Source organism: Colossoma macropomum, unplaced genomic scaffold (assembly GCF_904425465.1).
Source record: "Colossoma macropomum unplaced genomic scaffold, Colossoma_macropomum, whole genome shotgun sequence".
In the NCBI taxonomy this organism is placed as follows: Eukaryota; Metazoa; Chordata; class Actinopteri; order Characiformes; family Serrasalmidae; genus Colossoma; species Colossoma macropomum.
Genome location: NW_023494810.1, coordinates 30,091,482 through 30,115,522, shown reverse-complemented (window position 1 = coordinate 30,115,522; position 24,041 = coordinate 30,091,482). Strand labels below are relative to the sequence as shown.

General features: G+C 39.1%; 1 protein-coding gene across 1 annotated transcript in view; it reads left to right on the top strand.

Moving 5' to 3' along the window:
- Positions 1-24,041, top strand: part of LOC118799806 (testis-expressed protein 264) — an 85,356-nt gene that overhangs the window by 51,286 nt on the left and 10,029 nt on the right. The window contains exon 3 of the mRNA XM_036559855.1: positions 23,501-23,672. Coding sequence (XP_036415748.1) covers positions 23,501-23,672 — 172 coding nt within the window. The remainder of the gene's footprint in view (positions 1-23,500; positions 23,673-24,041) is intronic.

Here is a 24,041-nt window from a genome sequence, read left to right as displayed (position 1 = left end):
ACTTCCCGCGGTCTACTCCAGTGCATCTGAAGGCCACTTTGATTTTGAGGCAGTGGAAATAAAGAAACGGCCAGTCTTTTGGGGTTAGTTTTAGCCTAACATGCACACCAGAGCACTTCTTTTTCCTCTCATTCTGCCGAGAAGCTGTCTGACTCAGTCAGCTGCACCAGAAGAGGCCACCAGCTGGTACTGATATCGTGATTGACTGTAATATTTTCCAGATTCCAGCAGTGTCTGATGGTCAGAGGTGCAAGTACGAAATTCAACATGTGAGACCAAAGACCTGAGAAATTCAACGAAGCTGAAATTGGCATCTTAATATTGAATTGAGGGTGTTCAAACTGTACATGCATACAAATTTAATTGTATTTAATGTTAACTGATTATTTTTATTATGTTTATTAATAGTTTTGTTAATTAATTAAATAAATTATTTGTAGTTTTATTTTATTTAAAAAAAATATTTTTCCCCTTGAAGTCCAGTTTTAACATTTGTATTGTTTTATGTACCAAAAACAACAATAATGGATTTTTTTCAATTATTGTTATGGCATGTAACACCCCCTATACCCCCACCTTAGTGACTTCCACCCTCTCTATATCCCCACCCTAACCCACATACCCCTACCCTTCTGACCGCCACCCCACATGCCCCAACCCCTCTGACCCCAACAGTACACACACAAACACACAACACTACAAAAATTCCAAAATTTGTATAACTAATAATTATATACTATATTATACATTTTCACTATTATATAGTCAACAATGTTGTGGTTATTATTGTTTATTATTGAACATATAATAACACTATTGACATACTGTTATTATATGTTCATGTTGTTATTATCATTGTTGTCACAGTTATAATGCTTTGGCAATACTGGACCTTACAGTCATGCCAATAAAGCTACACTGAACTTGAACTTAAGCTATAAATGTGTTCATATTTAGTGACATCACAGAAACAATAAATTGTAAGCGAACTGTTTTTGTAGTTTGTATATTGTATATTTACTATATGAATTGCGGAGTAAACAGTGTTTACAAAGTACATCAAACTCTTTTATTACAGAAAAGCAAGGATAATTGATTTGTTGTATTTTATGGGCTCTTTAAATGCAAAATATTAGTGTCCAAATAGTGATATTAAAAAAAGAAAGCTGATGAAGAAGCGCAGTAGCAGTAAAACAGTACGCTGTGTTATGATCCATGCTGGGTAATGTTTGCGTTTGTGTGTTGTGGGCCGGAGCACGTTATGATTTGAGCGGAATCCCTTCATTCTTTACAGTTCCGCTTTAATAATGAAGGATTCTCTCTCTCTCTCTCTCTCTTCCTCTCTGTCTCACTATCTTCTCCAACACTGTCTTCTTCCCTCTCTGGAATATCAAAGGATCTAATCTCCATGGAAATCTGTTCTGACCGTTACCTTGGCAACAGGCTGCGCTTCACGTGTCTCTGATTTTTCTCTTTTAACTTTTTTTCTCATGTGTGCGTGAGGATTTTGAAAGTGATATATATATAAAGCTCTAGTTTCTGTTCCCCTCAGAGAGAGAGAGAGAGAGAGAGAGAGAGAGAGAGAGAGGGAGAGAGCCTATTGAGGAGGTCCTCGAGTGAAAGCACTCAGCACCAACACCAGCCTGATCTCAAAGCCTCGATCAATGAATGTTTCTTCATGATTGTTTTCTTCTGTTGGGTCTGTGTAATCCGTAATGTTGTGGTCAAGATCACTAGAGTCAAGTACGAGTCAAGGCCGAGACCAGATCAAGATTTTTTTGAGAATATTAAGAGAAGAAGGGTGGGGGAGGCGGTTGGAATTCCTTTGTAGATCATTGTACATTCATTATCATTGATTATACATGATATATATTCATACATATTATATAGTTTGTAAAAAAAAAAAATATATATATATATATATATAGCCTTTTGTATTATAGTATTAATCCAGTTTTGTAACTTTTTAAAAATAAAATTAAACATAAACTTTAAACTTATTTAGAATCACCTTTTAAAGTCAAGTGAATACAAACCAAACAACATAAATCTGTTTTTATTATTCAGTGAAAACATAGTAACGATGAAATTCTGATCTGCCCTCAGGGGAAGTTTGAATTTTGGAACCAGTAAACATTAACAAACAAATAATACTCAGTTAAGCATCATGAATAGATTGATAATAATGGGGAAACTCCGGGTCTACATGAGTCAGGCAGTAATCAGATTTCTGCTTTGAAACCAGCCAATAAACTCATAGGAGAGTTTATTGTCTAGTTGCCACTTTACCTGAAAATATGAACAAATATCATCTAGAAGATAAAATATTTAAATCCTTCATTTTGTCAAGTATGTGTTTGGTTTCAGCGTCGCTCCAAAAGTGTTTTGCTGTGTCTCGCAGCAACGTTGCTCGCTTATTTCCGGTACCTCCGTCTGTTCCACACATGCGCAGACTCAGAAATCCGAAAGAAATCAGAGTAAGAGTTTACAGACACTGAGAAATCTGATTACTGAGCTAAAATCCAGCTCAAACAACATTTAGTGTATCGCTGTTGTCGGAAGAAAACCTTGTATCTCCAAAATGGCAACGTTGCAGGAGAAGGAGAAAACATACTTTACTTTTAATGTAAGTCAACAGAACCAGATTTTTTTTTAAGTTATTTTGGGTCGTTTCTTTTGGTCCATTTGTCATGAAATTAAACACAATGTAAAGGACAACAAGCATTTTCAAATTACGTCAAAAACTGAAAAACGACAAAAATGGAGATATGAGGTTTTCTTCCGACAACACTGATAGGATAGTCATTAAAATTTATGATATGATGTAATTCAGTGAATGATTCAGACAGTAGCCAGTGAGAGAGCCAAGATATGAGTCAGATATTTTTCAGAAATATAATCAAATAAAATCATTCCTCCCATAACTCTGTTATCAGATTATCTCACCACATTTCACACAGAGAGTCAACAGTCTCTTACTGTGTCAGGCATTTCTCTGGATCTGACTCTCTAGAGAACTCCAATTCCCAGAATTCCCTTGGAGATCTCGTGACTGCTGCTCCACCATCCACAGCCAATTGACGTTCCGCTTCACCCGAATACTAATCTGTCACACCTGTTCTGTTTGTCACAGTATTTAGAGTAGTTGGCCTATCAGCCCGGGCTTTTCGGTTAGAACTTTGCAAGGTATTGCCTCTTTCCCGTGAGCCACTGAGCGTTCTCTATTGTTTTTGCCTTTTGTGTATTTGGACCGTACTTTTGGACTTTGACTTTTGTGTCTGCCCTTTGTTTCTTTGATGTTTGTCTTTTTGCCTTTTTGGATTGTTTTCGATTTGACCTGTGTCTGTTTTCTGACAACGAGCTTAGATCACGTTTCAAACAGTAAAGCCTCTTTTTCTATCTACATCCGTGATCGTCTGATCAGTTGTGTCGGGTTACACTGTGTAAAACGTGACTCTGTTGGGCTGCTAGCGGGCAATGAGGGTTAAAGGGGAGGGGTGAGAACCCCCTGCAGTAAAAACAACTGTACTAAGATAATACTGAGATAAAATCAGCAGTTTTGTCAGGTTGAGAGGTTCTCCAGTTTTGCAGTCTGTTTGGATTCTGTAAGTGATTTTTTTGCAGAACTATTGCTTTAAATATTGTTTGTTTTCCAGCCACGCTTTTCTAGCCCCTCTAGTTACGTGTCACATAAGTGTGGGACGATAGCCTTCGCCCTTGTTTTTCAGAGACGTCCCGGCGGCCCAGTGAAGCTCCTCTCTCAGATACACATGCAAATGATTTCCGCCACCTATTTTTCCCTCTCTCTCTCCTGATGAGGGATTTTCACACAGAAGCAATTCAGAATGCAATTTGAGGGCAGCGGACTGTGAGGGCCGGATGGTACCAAAGCACATGGGGGCGTTCTGGAGGAGCACCAGGGCCATTTAGCTTAAGAAAATGGGCCCTGATAAAAGAAGCCTAGAGACAAGCAATGTCTTTCTCAGGTCACTGACTTTCCAACAGAAGCCCATTCTAGAGCACTTACCATGCAGAGAATAGGGGGACTAAAATTTGAGCGAAGTTTCTGAGAAGTAAATGACGGTAGCCGACAGAGATGCTTGCTGTCTGTGCTTTGTGTAAGTCTTGTCAGGATGAGCGTTTTATGTGACCCCTATTCACAAAAGGTGGTGTCAATCAGGAATTATAATTACCAGACTTCAGCTTAATGGACTCCAGGGCTTTTGCACAGCAAATCCGTTTAACAAAAGACGAAAATGTGTCCGATTTGGTTTGCAAAGGTGTCTGTCATCCAAAAAAGCATAATACTTTATTTGGATGGTCTGGAGTAGATGCTTTTTAGGTGCTCAACTTGTCTTTAACTGAGATTAAACTAAATATCTGTTCACATCACCTAAACTAGCCCTAACCTTAACCTGAACCCGAAACCTCAACCCTAAACCTGACCACTGACTGAATCTAAACTGGGGAATAATGTTGTTGAGAATCACCTGTGTTTCACCAGCTATTTTGTTAATAATGTGTGCATATAGATATTCTATGTGGGACTATAATAAATTGGAAAAAAGCACTTTTTCTGGTAAAAGAACGAAAATTTTAGATTGTAGTTTCCTGCAACATGGAGAATATTATATACTGGTACTATTATTATACACTAGACGCAAATTACTACATATAAGCTACACAGGCTATACAATCAAATTAAAAAAGAAAGAACAGTCGTGGTGACTTTGTACAAATTGACAATCATTCTTTATTAGAATGTTTGGTTGAAGATTTCCTTCACAACACTGGAGTAAATTTCACAGCTGTTACTAACGTTCAGACAGCTAGTTTTACTGACATTCAGACAGCTAGTTTTACTGACATTCAGACAGCTAGTTTTACTGACGTTCAGACAGCTAGTTTTACTGACCTTCAGACAGCTAGCTTTGCTAATGTTCAAACAGCTAGTTTTTGCTGATGTTAAGGCAGCTTTTGTTAAATGTTCAGGCCGCCAGTTTTGCTAATGTTTAAGGAGCCGGTTTTGCAAAATTTTCATGCATTAATCAAAAGCAGCTAAAAGTTGACTACAAGGATAACAAATAAAATCCTCTGTCTGTGTCTGCAAAGCTCCACATAGAAGTTTTCTACCAGAGATGAGATAAAAGCATCCCAGGCTTTGACTGTCTTGAGTTGAAGTGTATTTTTAGCGATCCTGTGGCCGCTAATGGAGAGGACTGTCAGATACAGCTGAAGACACACACTTGTCCCCTGTGTTTTTCGCAGACGTTTGACAGTCGTCCACCCCGCAGTCCAGAGGATTATAGTCTTTTAAAGCGAATGGAAGAGAAAAGGGGTTAGGAAAATGGGAATTAGACTGGTCAGTCAAGATTGAAAGGCTAATACAGGCTTTCAGGACTGATTAGCTTTCCTTTTTAGACGAAGGTGATTAGTTTCAGAGACTGCCCGCTTTTGTGTTTATGTGCCCGAATGTATAGAAAATGTTTGCTAAAAGAAGTAGATTCTTAAGCAGATTCTGAAGCCGTATTAGTCACAGTTATAACAAATGTATGCTATAAATCAATGTTAATTATTTATCACTCGTACCTCATTGAAACAAATGGAGAAAGTCTGTTGAAAGTGCAGACTTTGAATTCTTAATACAGTTGTGTTGGTAAGTAGAAGAAGAGATATGGTTATATGCAAAAGTTTTGGCACCCTTTTGACAACGCTATGACAACTTTTGGCAGATATCACAGCTTGTAAACATTTTTTGTAGCCAGTAGTCTTTCACGCTTCCTTGCAAAATGCTTCTAGTTCTGTAATATTCCTGGGCCGTCATGTTTAAGATCTACCTCCAAATTTTCAGTCATGTTCAAGTCAGTGGGCTGTGATGGCCATTCCAAAAGTTTCAGCTTGCATTTCTTGAAGTGATTCTTGATGGATTTTGAGGTATGTTTTTGGATCACTATCCACTTGTAGAAGACAATCTCTTTGTCTTCAGCTGCAGTTTCTTGACTGTGTCATATTTGCATCCTGAATTTGCTGATATTTAGTGGAATCCATTCTTTCCTCTACCTATGCAGTGTTTCCTGTGTCACTGACTGCCACACAAACCCAAAGCATAACAGATCCACCCAATGCTTAACAGTCAGCAAGGTGTTCCTTTCATCAAATGCTGCTCCTTTTTCTACAAACATACTTTTGGTGAATGTGGGTAAAGAATTCTAGAATTCCACAAAACTTGTTTCCAAAATGCCTCTGGCTTATCCAGATGTTGTTTGCATAGTTCAGATGTTTTTTGTAATTTTTGTGATGAGGACCCAGGTAAAGCTTCACTCTGATGACTCTTCCATACAGATCATGTTTGTGCACAGCAGAACGCTGCACCACCCCTCCTGTGTCAGCTAAACCATCCTGTGGGTTCTTTGCTGTCATGTGGGGGTTTTGCTTTGCCTGGCCAGCATTGTGCAGTTATGTCTCGGTCTTCCAGATCTTTCCTTGAATTTCACAGTTCCCCTTATCTGCCATTTCTTATCATTTGAATTTGATGAAGATTTAACTGTTTTGTGTAGTCTTGTTTTGCAGAAAGAAAAACTAACTTTGTCACTGACAGCAACAAGAAAGTAAAAGTTGTATGTAGACTTGAACTTGTCGATACAAAATGTAAATCAAATGAAAATGCATTTTGTTGCTTAACTCTCTGTGATATTAAATATGTAATTATTTATAGCAAGACGTGATAACTTCACTGTTCTAGAGGTTAATTCCCAAGAAGAAATTTACCATGTCGCTGTTGTAAGAAAACCATGTATTTCTGAAGCTGTAAGTTTACAGGAAAAGGTAAAAAAATGTTAAAACTTTCCAAACTTATTTACATTTTAACATAAATTTATTAATGTATTAACATATTAACATACCTTTAAAAAGCTATAGATGTTAGTCCATTCATTATGAAGTGTTCACACAGTGTAAAGCTGGTGTTTTAAAAATGGAAAAAAATAACGAGTTACAAGGTTCTTTTGACAGCACCAATATGCCGTGTTTACAGTGAGGCATATTGATCGCTTTAAATACCTTATAATAATGTTGTTATTAATGACAGATGGGCAGATGGTTTTTGGCCCAGATGGATTAGTCTGGCCCAAGAGAAGCTCATAAACAGCAGAAAATCATTAAAATAGTTAAGGCCATATGTGCCGAGTGCTGATATAGGATCATTTTGTTCTTTTTTAGACTTAAATACACTCAAACAGACAGAATGAAGATGAACCCTCTTAGTCAGTTTGAGGTGAAAAATCCATGAGAATATGTGTTTCTGCTACTCTTACGTAAATGAACAGACTGTTTCAGTAGCTGTTCCAATCCATATGGCTTTATTTGTGTGTGTGTATGTATATGTACAGTACTGTGTAAAAGTCTTCAATTATTTAATTTACAGTCAAAACAGCCATTACAAGTTATTTATTTTTCAGGAAATATTTCTTAGGAGATTCAATATGATAGTCTGCTTGCATAAAGAAGGAGAAAGTCAGAGTAAGGAAAAGAGATTCCAAAACTAGAGTTTTTAAATTGTTAAAAGCTACAGAGAAAATAAGACTCCTAACAACCACCTGGAAGACCTGGCAGACACCAAAACTGCCCCCATCAGATAAACAGCACTGAAAGCTTTCATCTTTGAGAGAGAGGAGAAAATCAAGCTGCTTCAGATCTGAAAACATCCACAGGTGTTTCTGTCCATCCTTATATTGTGAGAAGACGACTCAGCGCTGTGGGTCTGAAAGGATGTGTAGCTGTCAAGAAGAACCTCACTGAGAAAAGGAGAGAGAGACATCGAACAAAGAAGCTGAAGAATGGACTGACCACCCCAGAGTCCAGACCTTAACAACTGAATGTGTTTGATTACTTCAGAAAATGATCAACCAGCTTGTAAGACTGAAATTTGGAGCTGAGTCTGCAGATTTCTCTGAGAAACTGAAAGTGAGTCTCCTGAAAAGAATGGACGCTGTAATAAAGGCAGAGTGGACACAGTAAATACTGAACAAATAATATTCTATTAAATTTTTGTGGCTTCTGTGAAAATTTCTGTTAAATATATGTTTTTCAGTTTTTTTCCTGACACTGAAAACTTGTGCTTAATGCCTGTTTTTACTGGAAATGAAATAAATGTAGGGTGGTCTCCGACTTTTGCAAAGTGCATTTCACTGTTAACCTAAATTTTATGGTAATATTTTATTATGATTTAAATTTGATGAAAAGTTATTGTTGTGCTCACGGTCTTGTTTTACAGAAGGAAAAACTGTCCTATGATTTTGTCATTTCTTGGCATCCAAATGGATTAAATTTAGAAGTGCAGACTCAAACCCTGTTAATACAGGGCATAAATTGCACATAACTGTAGTCTTTTACATGTCTACATAAATAATTATGTAATAGTGTATTCATATTTAAACAGTAAAGCAAAACACTAATAATACCTCTAGACTTTTAAAGGTTGATCATCACTGTATTGACCTTTGCAGTACTAATATGGCAGAAGACTGCAATATGCAAAAGAGCCCTTTAATCAGTCACATTGATTAGTCATATTGTGTGCTGTGAGCTTTCTGAAAAACAATAAATTTGGTCAAAATAATGCAGGCCAGTCGTTAGTGTTCTGTGTGTGACGGCCTTTTCTGAGAGAGCTAAATCGGTTCAGTCTTATTTACGCAGATTGTCCCAGAGCATGTGGGTTTGATTTGTAAAAAGGGTCACTGGATGTTTTACTGACCGCTGACCCTGCTCTTAGCCATGAGAATCTACAGAGGATGGGAAAGCGTGTGCATGTGTGAGATTCTGTGTGAGAGAGTAACAACAAAAAGAGAATGAATGGAAAATGAAAGTGAATCTCTGCGGACGCGTTTTACTACAGTAACCTGGAAAGCCCACTAAAAATAAAAAAATACAGCTGCTCGTTTACATGTGCAGCCCACTGGTGTGAGGGATGGGAGGAGGTCTCCACTTTTTGAAATTACGTAACATAATTTTGTTGATTGTCTAAAAAACGTATATAGCTTTGATTTTAGTAAATTGAAAATAGCTGTTAGATCAGTTATTATATAGCTGTCAATTGCAGTTTAAAGCTCTAATTAAAGCCAGAATAGGTTGTTGTTTTATAGCACACACCGGCCTTGGAATCGTTTACTTCTTTACTGTGCTATGATTGTTTGTTGACTTTCGCTAAAACAGTTATTAATAGTCCTTCCTTTTTCTACTTAATTCTGATCGTATTTATCATTATTGAGGTATTTTGCTGAAATATTTAAGCCATATGGAGATCAGACTAAGAACTTTAGGGACACAATGGAAATAAATAAAATGGCATTGTAATACACAACAAAATGCACACTAATTAACCCCTTGGACCTCCTGGACCCTCAAAATCCAAATTCTGGGGGAAAATAAACTCATTATGCTGTTTATTAAGGTAACTCTCAATTACAAATTTGGGGAAATTCATTGCTTCATCCACAAAACGGTGAGCTTCTGTTTTTGATTTTCTTAACTAGCTAGCGATGCAGCTCTGGTCTGCCTCAGGGTGCCGCTGTGGTAAATTGGTGTTAGGTGCCTAGCAACTGTAACTATATCCAGGATACCTCTGAAAAACTTTACAATATGCTGCAGCATATTTGCGAATCTGAAACCTTCCACAGCTTCCTGAGAGACTGGTAGAAAGAGTGTATTGTTACTTATTTCTCAAACCAAACATTTTGTTGCCATTGAAGCTAGCATGAGCGCAGCTAAGGTAATTGAGTTAGCAGCCAGCTAACATGAGACCCCCCCCCCACCTTGGCCATATACTAGGTGATATTTCGCACACTGATCACTGCTATGATAATGCTTATTCTAGCCAACTCTATGGGATTTGTAATGTTATGTTAGCAGGTGAATATTCACCTTCTTGGACTGGGTTGATCCACATTTATGGCAGCTATGGCTTAAAGAAATAGAGTTACACAGTTTTCCACTTACCCCAGAGAAAGAAGCAGATTTTGGACACTAAACATGTCATGGCTGATGGATTACATCTGGGCTAAGTGGTAAATTGTGTAAATTTAATTTTTACACAATTTTACACAAACCCTTCCTTTAAATACAGACATTTAAAGCTTGTAAGACGTTTTAAGTAGCATATTCTTCATAGCATGTTTTTCAGATGCCAGCACTGTCACACCCTTACCAAGTATGAATTCCATGCTCATCTAATCTGCTCTAAGCTGCTTTATTCTGGTAACCCTGCATAGTTGTGCAGGTTGACCAACGAACCAGCATAAAAACACCGCATTTTCTGGTTTTGGTGCTCAGCATAACAGCTTCCATTGCTGCTGACCAGCATACCAGCATGCAAAACACATCATAGGCTGGTTTTTTAACATCTATTTACTCTATGCTGGCTTTCCTGGCAGGGATGACACTGATAATGCTAGCCAATGCTTCAACATTAAGTAGAAATAGGATTTATCACAATAACAAAGGAATGCCATCGCTCTTCAAAACTCCTGCTCTAGTGGTTTAATTATTTTATTGTGTTACACTTTTTTAATGTTTAATTCCACATCTCTGTTTCCTGATGTCTCTTGCTCCTTGTTAAATCAGCTTCTCTATTGATTTCACATGGCACAGTCATCCATTCGGTTTAACCTTGCTCGAGCCTGTACCAGTGCGTCTGTTGAACTTCCCATGACCCCTCTCTGTCCTGCGTGCCCTGCAGCGAGCTTGCTGGGATGACCCCGCCAGTGTGGGCTGCTCTGACTGTGACCGTGTTGACAGGATTGCTTTCTGGAGAAGGATGAGATGCTTATGGACGCAGGAGGCCGGTTTTAGTGATCTTATTTTTTTCATAACTGGTCTTTTTTTGCTTATTCTGTTTGCTGAAAGTGTTCAGTGTGGTCCCCTAAGAAAAAATCTTTGTGTTTTCCTGGCTGACCATTCAGTGAAAACAAAGTGGTTGACAGACTGGAGAGATTTAGGCCCGATCCCTTTTCTTATTTTCACCCCTACCCCTTGTTTTCGAGTGTCACCTTGCCCATTGAAACTGAGTTACAAGGGGGTTGAGATCTTCCTCTATGAAATGGGACCCTCAAATAAACAAGAGCATTACTTCATTAACAGCTACTAGCGCTGCTCTGTAGGCGACCCTGCCAGTCTGCAGTGATATCAGAGGAGGGTAAAGTTCAGCAGCCTTGCTGCTGGGCTTTAGTTACATTTAGGGCATCATACGCCTTCAAAAAGGGGACATTTGACAATTAGTTATTATTGCCCACCCCTAATTCTTTGGAGAATGAAGCTGAAGTCAGCTATTCGCCAGCTTCTTGTTCGAATTTTCCCGTTCCACCTTAAATGGTGCAGCAGTTACATTCTGGCGCTTCAGACATCAGAACTGCTGCACCATTTAAGGTGGAACGGGAAATTTAGCTAGCCAGCTCTAGTATCAAGTATAAATATAATATACATATATATATAGAGAGAGAGAGCGTGCAAATGTAGGTTGTATGTACTGTAAGAGCAGCATATGTAAAAGAAAAGTATGCAGAGTAAATTTGTACAGTAATTGTCTGTGCAAATAAGATTAGTGCAGTAATACTAGGATAACATAAAGGACAATAACAGTGCAGTTAGAGCAAAGTGAGTTTATGACCCTGCATCGCATGCTGTTATCTATGACAATACACAAAAGTAGCCCACATACAGATTTCAGGCTACAAGATGTTGCTAATGCTGTTTTTAGTATAGTGACATACTTTTACCCATTTTTATAGATAATTATATGTTATACAGTGTCAGAAGCTACATATATTTGACATTACTTAACAATTCAACACTTTTTTTAGGCAGGCATGCGATGATTTAAGCGTGCAGTGCAATACTAATTGTTAGCTCTAAACGTCTATTGCTTGTTATCTGCGTTAACCTGGTAGCTTAAGTGTAAAACTAAAGAAGCAGTCCTCAGAGACCAAATAAGTCTTGATGGACTGACCACATTTGGGTAAAATAAGAGGTTTTGCCAAACCAAGGCTAATGTCCGTGATTTGGTGCTAACTAGATGTCTGCACGGGCATGAAACTAAAGCCTGAATCTGACCCGTTCCCACAACCCAACCTGACCAGGTCTGGCTGGCACTGCTAAATTTGAAACCCAAACCCGATCTGAACCCGTTTGCAGATGGATTATTGCAGACATGTTTTACAGTCAACAGTAGCCTTGCTTTGTACTATTGTTAGGGCTTATGCTGAACTTTTGTTGTAGCGTCACTGGCTGCTGGTTCTCCTACAATTATAGGTCAAAGTACTGCTCCATACATGACCAGTGTGCTTTTTATCTGATGTAATGACCAGGTCATAATGTTTCTACGATGATATTCCTATAGGGCTCAACAGTTCATTGATTTCATAGCGAAATTGCAATTTAAGAGAGTGCAATTTTGGAATCGTTAGAGTTGCAGTTTTAATTATCTCCTAGATTATTCAAATTTGTCTTAAGTTTTAAGTGGGGAAGTTGAACCTAATAATGCAGGGCTCATGAACTGGCTGTCTGGGACCCATTCAGTATATTGAAGCCTCAAACCAGAAAAAATGGATGTGCTGGTGTTCTTGGCATAATGTATAGAATTTGAGCATAATTTATATAAAATAATTGCATTAAAGTTTCAATATGTAAGATGACGCAACCTGTAGAATTCATACTCATACTCTTCACTCCTCGCTAAATCGCTATCGCTAAATAGCCAATGTCAGCATTAAAAGCTGTTTACTTACCAGTCTAGAAGAAACATTGCAAGTGGTGGTGGTAATAATGGTCGCTTGCCAAGAGCTTCAGCCATCGTTGCATTTACTTAATGCTACTGCAACTCACTGTCACCTCTTGAGATACAAAGTGGTATTATGAGAAAGGATGGGCTGGGGCTAGCTGGTTAGCATGCTAACTTCCAGAGATATCTCTGCAGCACAATACATAGGCATCTTTGATATAACATCAAAACTGTTATTTATTCACATTATGTTGATAATTTTAGTTAATTACTTTTTTAAACTAGAAATATTACAGATTGCACCTTAAAATCACAATCATAACAATTCTGCTTTTGTGGCTTTCTTTTTATTTCATCCGTGGCGAACAGTTAGTAAGACCAGCCTTGTTGGAAAATGCATGAGAATGTGTTAAATTTACATTATAGATCTACTACAAAAAAACACTCATTAAAAGAATACCTGATCCCGACCTGAGCCTGATGTTGAATCCGCCCCGAAACCCAAGGTTTTCAGGCCTGGGTCGTGTAGCAGGCCTCTAGTGTATCTCTACACCCACTGCGTTTTATTTAAGCCATGCCAGATTTCACCCCCTGCTCAGCTGATTAACCCGTGTCTTGTCTTCATCAGAGTGAGCGTGAATACATTTTTGTCCTTTTTTCTTTCACAGTGCCTCTTCCATTCCTCTATAAATATGCTGATCATTTTGGGAGCTGTCGGTCTGCTTCGCTGCGTTTACCGCCGTCCTTTGTTGAGTCTTTAGTCCCTCGCGCTCTGTGTGGGTATGTGTTAAAAACTAAACAGCCATTACAGGCTGGGATAAATCTGCATAGCATGATGTATACAGCTCTGGTGCTCCCGGCTGAGAATGTCAAATGATAATTGATTTACCGTTTACACCAGGCTGAGATCAGACGGGCGTAGAGGAGCGGATCTGCGTAGAACCCTAATCTGGGAACATTGAAGAGCAATACAAGGAATCCCAGCCTCTCTCTCTCTCTCTCTCTCTCTCTCTCTCTTTCTCTCTCTCTCTCTCACTCTTTCTCTCTTTCTCTCACTCTTTCTCTCTCTCTCTCTCTCTCTCTCACTCTTTCTCTCTCTCTCTCACTCTTTCTCTCTTTCTCTCTCTCTCTCTCTCTCTCTCTCTCTCTCACTCTTTCTCTCTTTCTCTCTCTCTCTCTCTCTCTCTCTCACTCTCTCTCTCTCACTCTTTCTCTCTTTCTTATTCCCTCTCTTTTTCTCTCTCTCTCTCTGTTATCTCTCTCCTCTGTGTCTCTTTCACTCTGTTATCTCTCTTGCTCTGTCTCTCTCTCTCTACTCTCTGTCTCTCTCTTGTTCTCTCTCTCTTTCTCTCACTGTCTCTCTTTCTCTTCTCTTTCTCTCTGTGTTATCTCCTTCTCTTTCTTATTCCATCTCTTTTTCTGTCTCTCTGTTATCTCTCTCGTTCTCTCTCTCTCTGTTTCTTTCTCTCTTTCTGTGTTCTCTTTCTCTCTGTTATCTCTCTCACTCTGTCTGTTTCTTTTTTTCTCATTTCTCTCTGTTATCTCTCTCTCTCGTTCTTTCTCTTTCTCTGTTTCTTTCTCTCTTTCTCTATCTGTTCCATCTTTCTCTCTCTGTTGTCTCTCCTTCGGTTCTCTCTCTTCCTCTCTGCCTGTTTCTTTCTCTCTTTCTCTCTGTTCTCCTTCTCTATCTGTTCTCTCTCTCTCTTACTCGTTCTGTCTCTCTCTGTTTTTCTCTTTCTCTCTCTGTTTTGTTCTCTCTCTCTGTTGTCTCTCCTTCTGTTCTTTCTCTCCCCTCTGTCTCTCACTCTCTCTCTCTGTTCTCTCTCTCTTTCTCTCTCTTCTTTTTTTCTCTGTTCTCCTTCTATTCTCTCTTTCTGTCTCTGTGTCTCTCTCTGTTCTTTCTATTCTCTGTCTCTCTTTCTCTGATCCCTCCCCCCTCTATCTTTCTCTGTTCTGTCTCTCTCTTTCTCTCTCTCTCTCTTACTCGTTCTGTCTCTCACTGTTTTTCCCTTTCTCTCTCTGTTCCCTCTTTCTCTCTCTGTTGTCTCTCCTTCTGTTCGCTCTCTCTCCTCTCTGTCTCTCACTCTCTCTCTCTGTTCTCTCTCTCTTTCTCTCTCTCTTTTTTCTCTGTTCTCCTTCTGTTTTCTCTTTCTGTCTCTGTGTCTCTCTCTTCTCCCTATTCCCTCTCTCTCTCTCTGTGTCTCTGTGTTTCTCTCTTTCTCTCTCTCTCTGTTCTCTCTCTCCCTCACTCCCTTTTCTCTCTCTGTTCTCTCTGTCTCTCTCTCTCTCTCCCTCTCTCTCTCTGAGTGGTAGGGGGCATATATGTGTCAGTAGATGGTAATTAAAGGGACGTGAGGTAGAAAAGAGCAAACAAATCTTTCTTTCAGCTTCTGGTTGAGAAACCGAGAGGCCTTTTTATCTTCCTCCCGCCTCAGTTCTGCTTCCAGCCTCCTATTTTTGCCCTGATTTCCCTCTCTCTGTTTGTTTTCTTTGCTTTTGAATCTACTTTTTTTGCTTGTTTGTTTCCTCCAGGCGCTTCCTGAAGACAGATTGTATCAGTGAAGTACATGGTGTTGTCTGTTATCCAGACAGAATGATTTGAATATGAAACAGACGCTGGCTGTCGGTGGAATGGTGCTGGAAGATGAGGCTGATAGCAGTGTTGATGTGTTATTGGTGTGGACCGAAGCAGTGGACACACTGGGATAGAGGGGTTATACAATGTGGACTTTGCATGTAACATAACTGACCTTTCTTGGGATATTTGATCCATTACGAAACAATGAGTATATGAATCATTCTACAGACTTTAGTTCAGAGTTCAGAACTCATTTTGGTCTTTTAACTGACTCCCTCATAAAATCATTTTGCTTTGAGTGATGCTGTATCTTAATTATGTTTATTTCATTAAAACAAATAACTGAACGTTCCATTTCATCACTAACGAAACAGTCGTAACGGTACCATGTCATGACACAGTGACTGTTTCAGTGGTGACAATTTTAGCTCAAAACTCAAAAACGCTAGCTAGTACATGACCAGCAAACACAGAATTGAACAGCTGTACACATAAAATCATCATATTTTTCATTAAAACACAAAAATTACTTAATTGCAGAAAATATGTTTCAGTAATGATGATTCTTAATGTTCCACACTGATTTTCAGACTTTGGGACACAAAAAAATGGGATCTAACTGCTCACCATGTGGCCATGAGGGGCAGGGATGCAGTCTCGCTTCCTGCTCTGAAGTACAGGGGCGTGGCTAAAATAAGGCTCTGCTTACGGACTGAAACTCTGTGTGTCAGTAGTGACATGAAAACACGGGACGTTTTTATTTAAAGATTAAACCCATGTTAAATCTAAGTATTTCGACTTCAGTTTAAAAGAAGCAAAAAGATCTTTAAAAAATGGAAAATTATATTATTATATTTTTCTCTCAGACCCCCCCCACATAGAAATTACCCTTTAAATGATGATTCTTTGAGTATTTAAACAGTGAAATTCCGTATTTCTACATAATTCAGTTGTTGAGATGTAAACAAAGTCATTCAGAGTGGATGTGATATGGTCTGCTGTAGTCTAAAATGCTGGGGTGTGGCCAAAATAAGGCTCCACCTACTAACTAAAACTCTCTGTGTTGGTAGTGACATGAAAACATGAGACAGCATTTTTTGAATAAAGTTTTTATTTAGAGATTAAACTAGTGTTAAATCTAAATCTTTCAGCTTCACTTTAAAAGATATCAAAAGATCTTTTTAAAAAATTGGAAAATTATATTATTATATTTTTGTCATGTTGAAATGTAGGGGTTAGGTTTTGGGACAGGCACCTCCCAATAGAAATTACCCTATAAATGATGATTCCGTGGATAATTAAACAGTGAAATTCTGTATTTCTACATAATTCAGTGGTTGAGATGTAAACAAAGTCATTCAGATAGATGTTAAATGGTTTACTGTAGATTCAAACTCACAGACTTACAGTGGTGGTGATTTGGAACCAGGGATCACCATGTCTACAACCCAAATATAGCCAACCCAAATATGTATTTCATTTACTATCCAAAACCTCCAGTGAACCTACACATGTCTTCTGACCTTCTGTATGCAATGTTGATGACGTGAAATAGTCATAAATCTGAAAAAAATAAGTTTTGTGGGGGCTGTTCTGCCTCACAACGCCCTGCATGTACCCCTCCGCCATGAATGGAGTAAAAAATATAGGCTAAAATCTCAAAACTTAAACACCTAATTGTGTAGATAGAATATATTTTAATTCATGTGGATATTCCATGCATTTTCTCCAGTGTATAAAGATGCGACATATAAAAAGGACTCTAATAAATGACGATGAGGAGAGCGAGGAAGAGCTCTAGGGGTTTTCCTGGAGATATAGAGCATGTAAATCTCCAAACTCAATAAAACAACCCACAAAGCAGTTACGAAACCCCTCTGGAGAAATCCCACACGCTCTCTTTATGGATTTTGTGCTGTCAGCATTTCGTTGGTGTTTTGTTGCCCGAAACAAAAAGAGTCTCTTCTATCAATAATGATAAATGGCTTCAGAGTTACATATAGCATGGGTCAATGAGTCAATAGACCTTCCTCATCTGCTCATTATAACTCCTCTTGGTGCCCTTTTGAGACCTGGAAGAAGTAATAAGTGAAAAATGGATTGTAAGTGGGTTTTTTTTTTTGTCATTTTTGTTTAATTGTGCCTCGTCCCCAGCCTAGCAGTGTAATCGTCCCTCTCCTGTCATTGTTTTATAACTACACACAGCCTCTGTCAGTGGAAGCTGTCAGTCTTCTAGCAGGATTTGTCAGAAGTTGATTCGAGTCTCAGTGCAGGAATTTGTTTGATCTGTTCTGTTTGGATTTCACGTCCTGCCTTTTCTACTTCGTGCTACTTTAAAGTTCATATCATTCTGCCGTGATTTATGCAGCTGCGTGTGGATTCAGGATGAAGCCCAGGTGATATTGGGCCTAATACCTCTTTAACCCTTACAGTCCCAGTGACCACAGTGTAAATTACTAGAAATATGTGTGAATGGTTCTAAAATTGAGTGTAATATGAAATGCACTGAATGTGTAGATCCAGTTCCACACAAATGAAATACACTATATGGACAGAAGTATTGGGACAGACCTCTTAATCATTGAATTCAGGTATCTCATTCAGTCCCATTGCCACAGGGGTATTAAATCAAGCACCTAGCCATGCAGTCTGCCTTTACCACAATTTGTGAAAAAATGTCACCTGCCTGACTGCACTGTACCAACTGTAAAGTTTGGAGGAGGAGGGATAATGATATGGGTTTTTTTAGGGGTTGGCCTAGAACCCTTAGTCTTAATGCTTCAGCACCAAGACATTTTGGACAATTGTACGCTTCCAACTTCGTGGGAACCGTTTGGGGAAGAACCTTCTCTGTTCCAGCATGACTGAGCCCCAGTGCACAAAGCAAGGTCCATAAAGGCATGACTGGGTGAGTTTGGTGTGGAAGAACTTGGCTGGCCCTCACAGAGCCCTGACCTCAACCCCGTCCAACACTTTTGGGATGAACTAGAACGGACATTGTGAGCCAGACCCTCTCGTCCAACATCATTGTCTGACCTCACAAATGCTCTTCTGAATGAATGGGGACAATTTCCCACAGACACTCTCCAAAATCTTGTAGAAATCTTCCCAGAAGAGTGGAAGCTGTTATAGTTGCAAAGAGGGGCCAACTCCATATTAATGCCCTTGGATTTAGAATGGGATCATAAAAGCTCCTGTAGATGTCCCAATACTTTTGTCCATATCCGTTGTCCATATGGCAAAACCACAGGCCAACTTTGGGCAGCCATGGTATAAAGATGGTCTTCATTTTTTTGCAGAACAAGACTGTACACACAGCCATATCTTTATAGCAAATTTATATCATAATAAAATATCCTCTCTTCTGCTTACAAACACAAATGTGGTCTGGACTTAAAGTTTAGAATCTACTCTTCTTTAATGAGCTGTGAGTCAGAAAGAATTAAACAAATTGTAGGAAAATACATATTAAGGTGTGTTGTGGGAACTTGGGTATCAAAATTCAGTACGTTTATGACATTGACCGCATTACTCAATACTACTACTGAGTATTGAAACATTCTGTGTCGTTCAGTATTAAATTTCAATACTTAACTAGTCAGTCGAAGCATCAGTGAGCCAAAAATGTTTGGCTCAAAATCTGCGATGCTGATTGGCCGCTGTCTAATTTGCATCCCATTTGCAAGTTATTAATGTCGGCTCTGCTTGACTGGTCTGTAATCCAGACATACTGAATTCCAGCACCTCACATTCATCTCTGGTTTAAGCCACACCCACTTAGTTAAAAGAAAGTATTGACCAAAGTATTGTTTAGGAATTTATATTGCATTCTATTGGTAGGTGTCAAAGGTATTGATATCAGAAACTTGTGAACAAAACTCCATAATACAGTGTCTTTGTTCGTTTTCTAATGCTGACAAAGTATTAATAGATATAAAAATAGCTTGATGCTTTGCCAAAGGAACAGTCGCTCGACATCTGAAGCTGAAGCAAAGAAGGAAAAAGCTGAAGTACTTAATTCTACATTGGTGCTCCAGTTTTTCTGCTGGGAGTGTTTGTAGCTGAGTTGTTTTTGCCATTTTGGCCATCCGGAATGTTTACCTCCAGACTTCGAGCATAATCCTGAAACACTGAATTCCCTGAAACACTGCTAGGCCAATCTGCCCAACCTCTGGAGACTGCTAGTGAATTAAAGCTCCGGTTGAAAGCTGCTACTGCAATAACTGTGGCTTTCAAACTGCATGTACAAAGACATAAGTCTGCATCCACTAAAATGTACAATATATACGTTTATTATGTTCTCGTTTAATAAACTCGCAGCTCTAGTCCTGAGGAGACTGTGGCTGTTCCAGCCAGTCCTGATTGAGGCCGTGAATATTTAATGCTTTATGTATATTTATGAATCAGATGTTTATGTATTGTCGTGGCTGTGAGTCATGCTCATGAAGCTGAGATTGTGGCTGGTCGTATTGCACGCTGCACGCCGCACACTAAATGTAATACATGCAAAATATATTGCAGTGCATTGTGTTTACTTTTTGGAACGCGTCGACAACATATGGTAATATAGGCCAATTTAAAGTGCACTCTGCTGGTACAGAAGCACGGATAGCAGTTAGGGGGTTAGGACTGTGTTCTGGCAGTTCTGGTAGAATGATACAGATATTACTGTGCTGTGTGAAAAGACAGATATCAGTATGTTAGAAGACATCGTATGTATCAGCTGGGAAAAAATAGGGTAATACTTTATTTGAATAGTCCACTTTAGATTCGTTTTAGATAATTAATGTACTTTCAAGTTACATTCAACTAAATATCTTCTAAACTGACCATAATTTTCTTTAACTTTAAACCTGGCTCTAATCCTAATCCTAACCCTAACCTTAACCTCAACCCAAAACTTAAACCCAACTCTAACCCTGGTCCAAGTCCTAACCCTAACCCCACCACTGTTTAGAATCAACTGAGTTTCAACAGATAGTTTGTTAACAATTTGAACGTCTGTAGTGGAATATCCAAATAAAGTGAGACCAAAAACAGTCTTTTTATGTTGTTGGTCAACCAAATGGTCTAATTTTTTTAAAGCTGGACTATGTTACATTGAAAGAAGTAGAATTACTGAGTTAACACCTTAAAATATGGTGTGTGTGCCCTGTAAAACCTGAAATAATACACATTATTACAATAAAAGTCAGAGGTGTCGGATTAGATCTCGCAGACCACGTCATACGTCTTTACAAATTAACGTCACACGCACAGCCTCAAAAAGAAGGTCCAGCTTAATGTTTAGGTCTCACATGCAAAATCAACATTATACCGATGAAGATATGATAACAACAGCAGATAATTCACATGCGTCCTCAGAAAACACGTCCTTCACCAAGGTTTGACTGAGTTCTCTCTGAAGACTCTTTAACACACTTACAATCGTCAGATTCATCCCCTCGGGGAAGGGGTTCGAAGCACATCCCCCATTACTAAATGTTTTTCCTCATGTTGCGTGCAGTTACATGTTTCCGCCAGAGAGGTCGCCAGATCCTCAAAACTTATTGTAGCTTTGTAGCATAATGTACGTTTTACTAGATGTTGGTTAAGCCCCCCAGAGGTCTCAACTGTCTGTCTTTTTTATAATTAATTTTATATTGTATTTATCTTGTACAAGCCTAAAGTAGCTAAATTGGAAGATGTGGTGTCATTTTTCAGTTCAGCAATAGCGTCTGGGTTCTGGGAGTCAGCTGTTTAAATTTTTAAAGAAAAATTAATGCTGTTTTTCTAAAATTACCCTCATTGTGCTGTGTGAAGTGACAGAACATTAATCTGCTCACATCGTCAACAGTGGTAAAGAACCAATTTGCTTTAGATCAGTTAACATACGGACACAGTTGTTGGTTAAATCTGTAACGCTTAACTGTTTCAGAAATGGAAATACATCAGGAACGTTAAAGTTGTATCATATCACTATCTTTAGCTGGCTAGCACGTTGCAAGCAATACTCGGTTTTTTATGGAGGCGTCCATGTTTTTCCCATTTTATCGTTGGAATGTGCAGAAGTTGAAAATGACATAATGCCCACTTCTGAGCCAAGTCGAAGGCAGCATTAAATCTAGTGTGGAGACACCTCATTTAGCTATATATATATATATATATATATATATCAAGATCATTGGACCAAAAGAAACGGCCCAGAATTACTTGGACAAAACATCTTGTTCCATTGACTTACATTAAAAGCAAAGTATGTTTTTTCCTTCTTCTGTAAAGTTAGTATTTTGGAGATATGAAGTTCCGACAGCAGTGATATATACCAGTGGTGGAAACTCCCATAGATACAGCATTGTAGTTATTATAGAGGCACTGTTGTCAGATCTATCATGGAAATGGGGCAGACAGAGCGAGACTGTTTTAGAAAAAACAACTCTGATCATTTCAGCATTAACACTCTGATCTTTTTCTCTGTTGAAGTGTGTGGGTGTGTGTGTGTGTGTGTGTGTGTGTGTGTGTGTGTGTATCGGTGGTGGGGGGTGTGCCGGAGTGTGTGAGAGATAACAGAAGTGAGAGTGGTAAAAAAAAGGCAACATAATGACATCCTCAGGGTGAGAGACCTTGTGTTTATGAGAGAGAGAGAGAGAGAGAGTGAGGAGAGGTGGCTGAGCAAGATTATTACCCTCTACGAAGCAGAGCAAGGAATCACAAGGAAAGAGTGGGAGGTTGAGGAAAAGAGCAAAGGAGAGAGAGAGAGGGAGAGAGAGAGAGAGAGAGAGAGAGAGAGTGGTGAGGGGGTGGACACTTACTAACAGACATTAGTCAGTGAGGTACATGTACTCTTTCTCTCTTATTTTCTCTTTCTCCCTCTCTTTCACATGGTCTTTCTCTCTCCAGCTGTTTTGCTTCACACTGAGCTCGGTGAGTTTGTCTGACACTATAGCTGTACACATATATGCATTAGCAGCCTGCAAGAACAGCACCTATAGTGTCAGGGAGACTTCCTGAGTGTCAGCGGCATTTTTGGAAATCACCCATATCACATCCGGTGGTAAACAAACATGTTCCAGACGGGTTATTAGGTGTGAAATATGAATATTGCTACATACGTGGTACGTACAAGCTAACATTCTTTTGCATTGTCATCACTAAATTGCATGAAAGTAAAGCTACTTCTATAACAATATACTACTTAAATATTCTTACACAGTACTTTAGTTTAGTACTTTATTTTCCACTGAATATGGTCATTAATTATAAGTTATTAGTTTTTCTGGAGATATTTCTGAGGAGATTAGATTTCAGATTATATAGTTGGATAAAGAAGGAGAAAGTCAAATGAAAATAAGTTTAAAAAGAGGGGTTTCCAAAACTGGAGTTTTCAAAAAAATAATAATAATAAAAGCAGAGAAAATGGGCCTCCTAACAACCGCCTGAAAGACCTGGTAGACACCAGAACTGCCCCCATCAGATAAACAGCACTTAAAGCTTCCATCTTTGAGAGAGAGGAGAAAATGAAACTGCTTCAGATCTGAAAACATCCACAGGTGTTTCTGTCCATCCTTCCACTGTGAGAAGACGACTCAGTGCTGTGGGTTTGAAAGGATGTGTAGCTGTCAAGAAGAACCTCACTGAGAAAAGGAGACGGACACATCAAACAAAGAAGCTGAACAATGGACTGACCACCCCAGTTGAGTCCAGACCTCAACATTATTGTATGTGTTTGAGATTACTTGGGTCATGCAAAGCAGAAAGTGCAACCAACTTCTGAGACTAAACTTCAAAGGTGTGGAAAAAGATTTTGCTGATGCCGATTTCTTTCAAAAACTGAAATCAAGTCTCCTGAGAAGAATGGAAGCAGTCGTCACTGTCGTGACAACCAGCCCCCTATATCTCCTATATCGTTACTCCAAAGAACCCTTTTGGTGCTTTTATTGTGAAGAGCATATGTTGATTAAACTAATTCAGAGCACTGAAACAGGAGCAGTTTTTCAGCAGCATCGTTACAGCTGGACAGGTGGAGCTGATCCTACATCAGCAGTCGTCCTTCGAGATGCTTGATAATTATGGAGCTGTTACTCTTTTCATTGGAGCTGTGGCTCCAGGGTGAGTTCATTATGGAGCGACCTGTTCATTCTCTCTATCTCTCTCTCTCTTTCTTTCTCTCTCAGGAGAGGAAGCTCTGCGCTCACCCGTTCCTGGAGATCTACAGGGGTCAGCTGATCCACTACATGAGCCCGCTGGCCAGGCAGGGGGATTTCTATGTGCCTGAGGTCCGAGAGGCTCCGCGGAGACCACAGGAAGGGGAGGAGTCAGAGGAGGACAGGAGGACGGACATCACCGGTAAGTTCCTCCCCTCGCGATTAATCTGTTGGATTAAAATATTGGTTCTGAGGGGTCGATCGTTGGTATTGCCTCTAAACCTTTAGTGCCTTTTACTCCACTCTTCTCCTTTAATGACTTGACTTCTTAATGCTGTTGTTGCATTTTTCGTTGACAAATAATGTGTAACAACAAAGCGGAAAATTTGTAGATTTTTACTTTTTGTTATAGACATCCATTATGAACAAACACATAATTAGGAATATGATGCACACACAGCCAATGGTCAGTGTTACTCTGATTAAACAAATCAGTAATAGGGCTCTCAAGTGGCACAACCGTCTAAGCATTGGCCATATCTTCAGAAGACCACAAGTTCGATCACTGTTA